The 1,228-nt window shown below is 34.6% G+C and overlaps 1 protein-coding gene across 1 annotated transcript in view; it reads left to right on the top strand.

The window, feature by feature from the left end:
- The window catches only part of LOC111083159 (kinesin-like protein KIF13A), a 21,344-nt gene that overhangs the window by 6,991 nt on the left and 13,125 nt on the right, over nt 1-1,228 (top strand). Inside the window, exon 2 of the mRNA XM_022379455.1 lies at nt 920-1,004. Coding sequence (XP_022235163.1) covers nt 920-1,004 — 85 coding nt within the window. The remainder of the gene's footprint in view (nt 1-919; nt 1,005-1,228) is intronic.

The raw sequence follows: 1,228 nt of genomic DNA, 5'->3' as shown, positions 1-1,228 counted from the left end.
ATACGTGGTGACTGGATTACATTAATATGTAGTGACTGGATTACATTAATACGTGGTGACTGGATTACATTAGTACGTGGTGACTGGATTACATTAGTACGTGGTGACTGGATTACATTAGTACGTGGTGACTGGATTACATTAATACGTGGTGACTGGATTACATTAATATGTGGTGACTGGATTACATTAATATGTGGTGACTGGATTACATTAGTACATGGTGACTGGATTACATTAGTACGTGGTGACTGGATTACATTAATACGTGGTGACTGGATTACATTAATACGTGGTGACTGGATTACATTAATACGTGGTGACTGGATTACATTAATACGTGGTGACTGGATTACATTAATACGTGGTGACTGGATTACATTAATACGTGGTGACTGGATTACATTAATACGTGGTGACTGGATTACATTAATACGTGGTGACTGGATTACATTAATATGTAGTGACTGGATTACATTAATATGTGGTGACTGGATTACATTAATATGTGGTGGATGAAGTTAATTGAAGATAATTCCAGTGAAGCCTTTATAAATATTTAAACGATAAAGGCTGGCTTTGACACTTTGGACACTTCGATGGACTAACAGGTCTTTTTTTTTTTATCCTTCAATTTTATGTTATGTATGAAAATAAACAGGGACTGCTGAAACATGTGAGGTCCTGTGTATTAAAAATATTGTTTTGATTAATGCTTTGTAATGTTGTTTTCATGCCATAGTTTGATAACACAAAACATTCTTCTAGATGGACAACACTGAGCTGATTGCAACGAAGCAATGTTATTGAACCATCATTAGTCCTACATTCAAGTTTTCTAAGTTAATCAGGTTATTGCATGGCAATCTTGGACAGATCTGGTATTTACAATAAATATACAAATATATTTTTTTTGTAGAGATAGAATTGGAGACGCAGTGTGTCGTGGAGATGAAAGATGACCAAACTATCCTTCATCATCCACCTTCCAGCAAGGCTGAAAGGTAAGCTTCCTATTTCTTTTGTGTGATTATGGCATTTAGAGAATAATTCTTCATAACGTGATTCTGAGAGTTAATGATATGATGCTGTCATGCCACGAGTATTTTTTAACTTTTTTACACCACCTGTTCTTTTACTCTCCACTGTCATGTTACAGGTAAAATGTTTTTCAGAATTTCTTGTCCTTACAGCTGTTCTCTATTAATCTATTATTCTATCTATTATT

The sequence above is a fragment of the Limulus polyphemus genome, unplaced genomic scaffold (genome assembly GCF_000517525.1).
Source record: "Limulus polyphemus unplaced genomic scaffold, Limulus_polyphemus-2.1.2 Scaffold8383, whole genome shotgun sequence".
NCBI lineage: Eukaryota > Metazoa > Arthropoda > Merostomata > Xiphosura > Limulidae > Limulus > Limulus polyphemus.
Note: the sequence above shows the minus strand (reverse complement) of the source record. Positions and strands in the feature narration are given on the sequence as shown.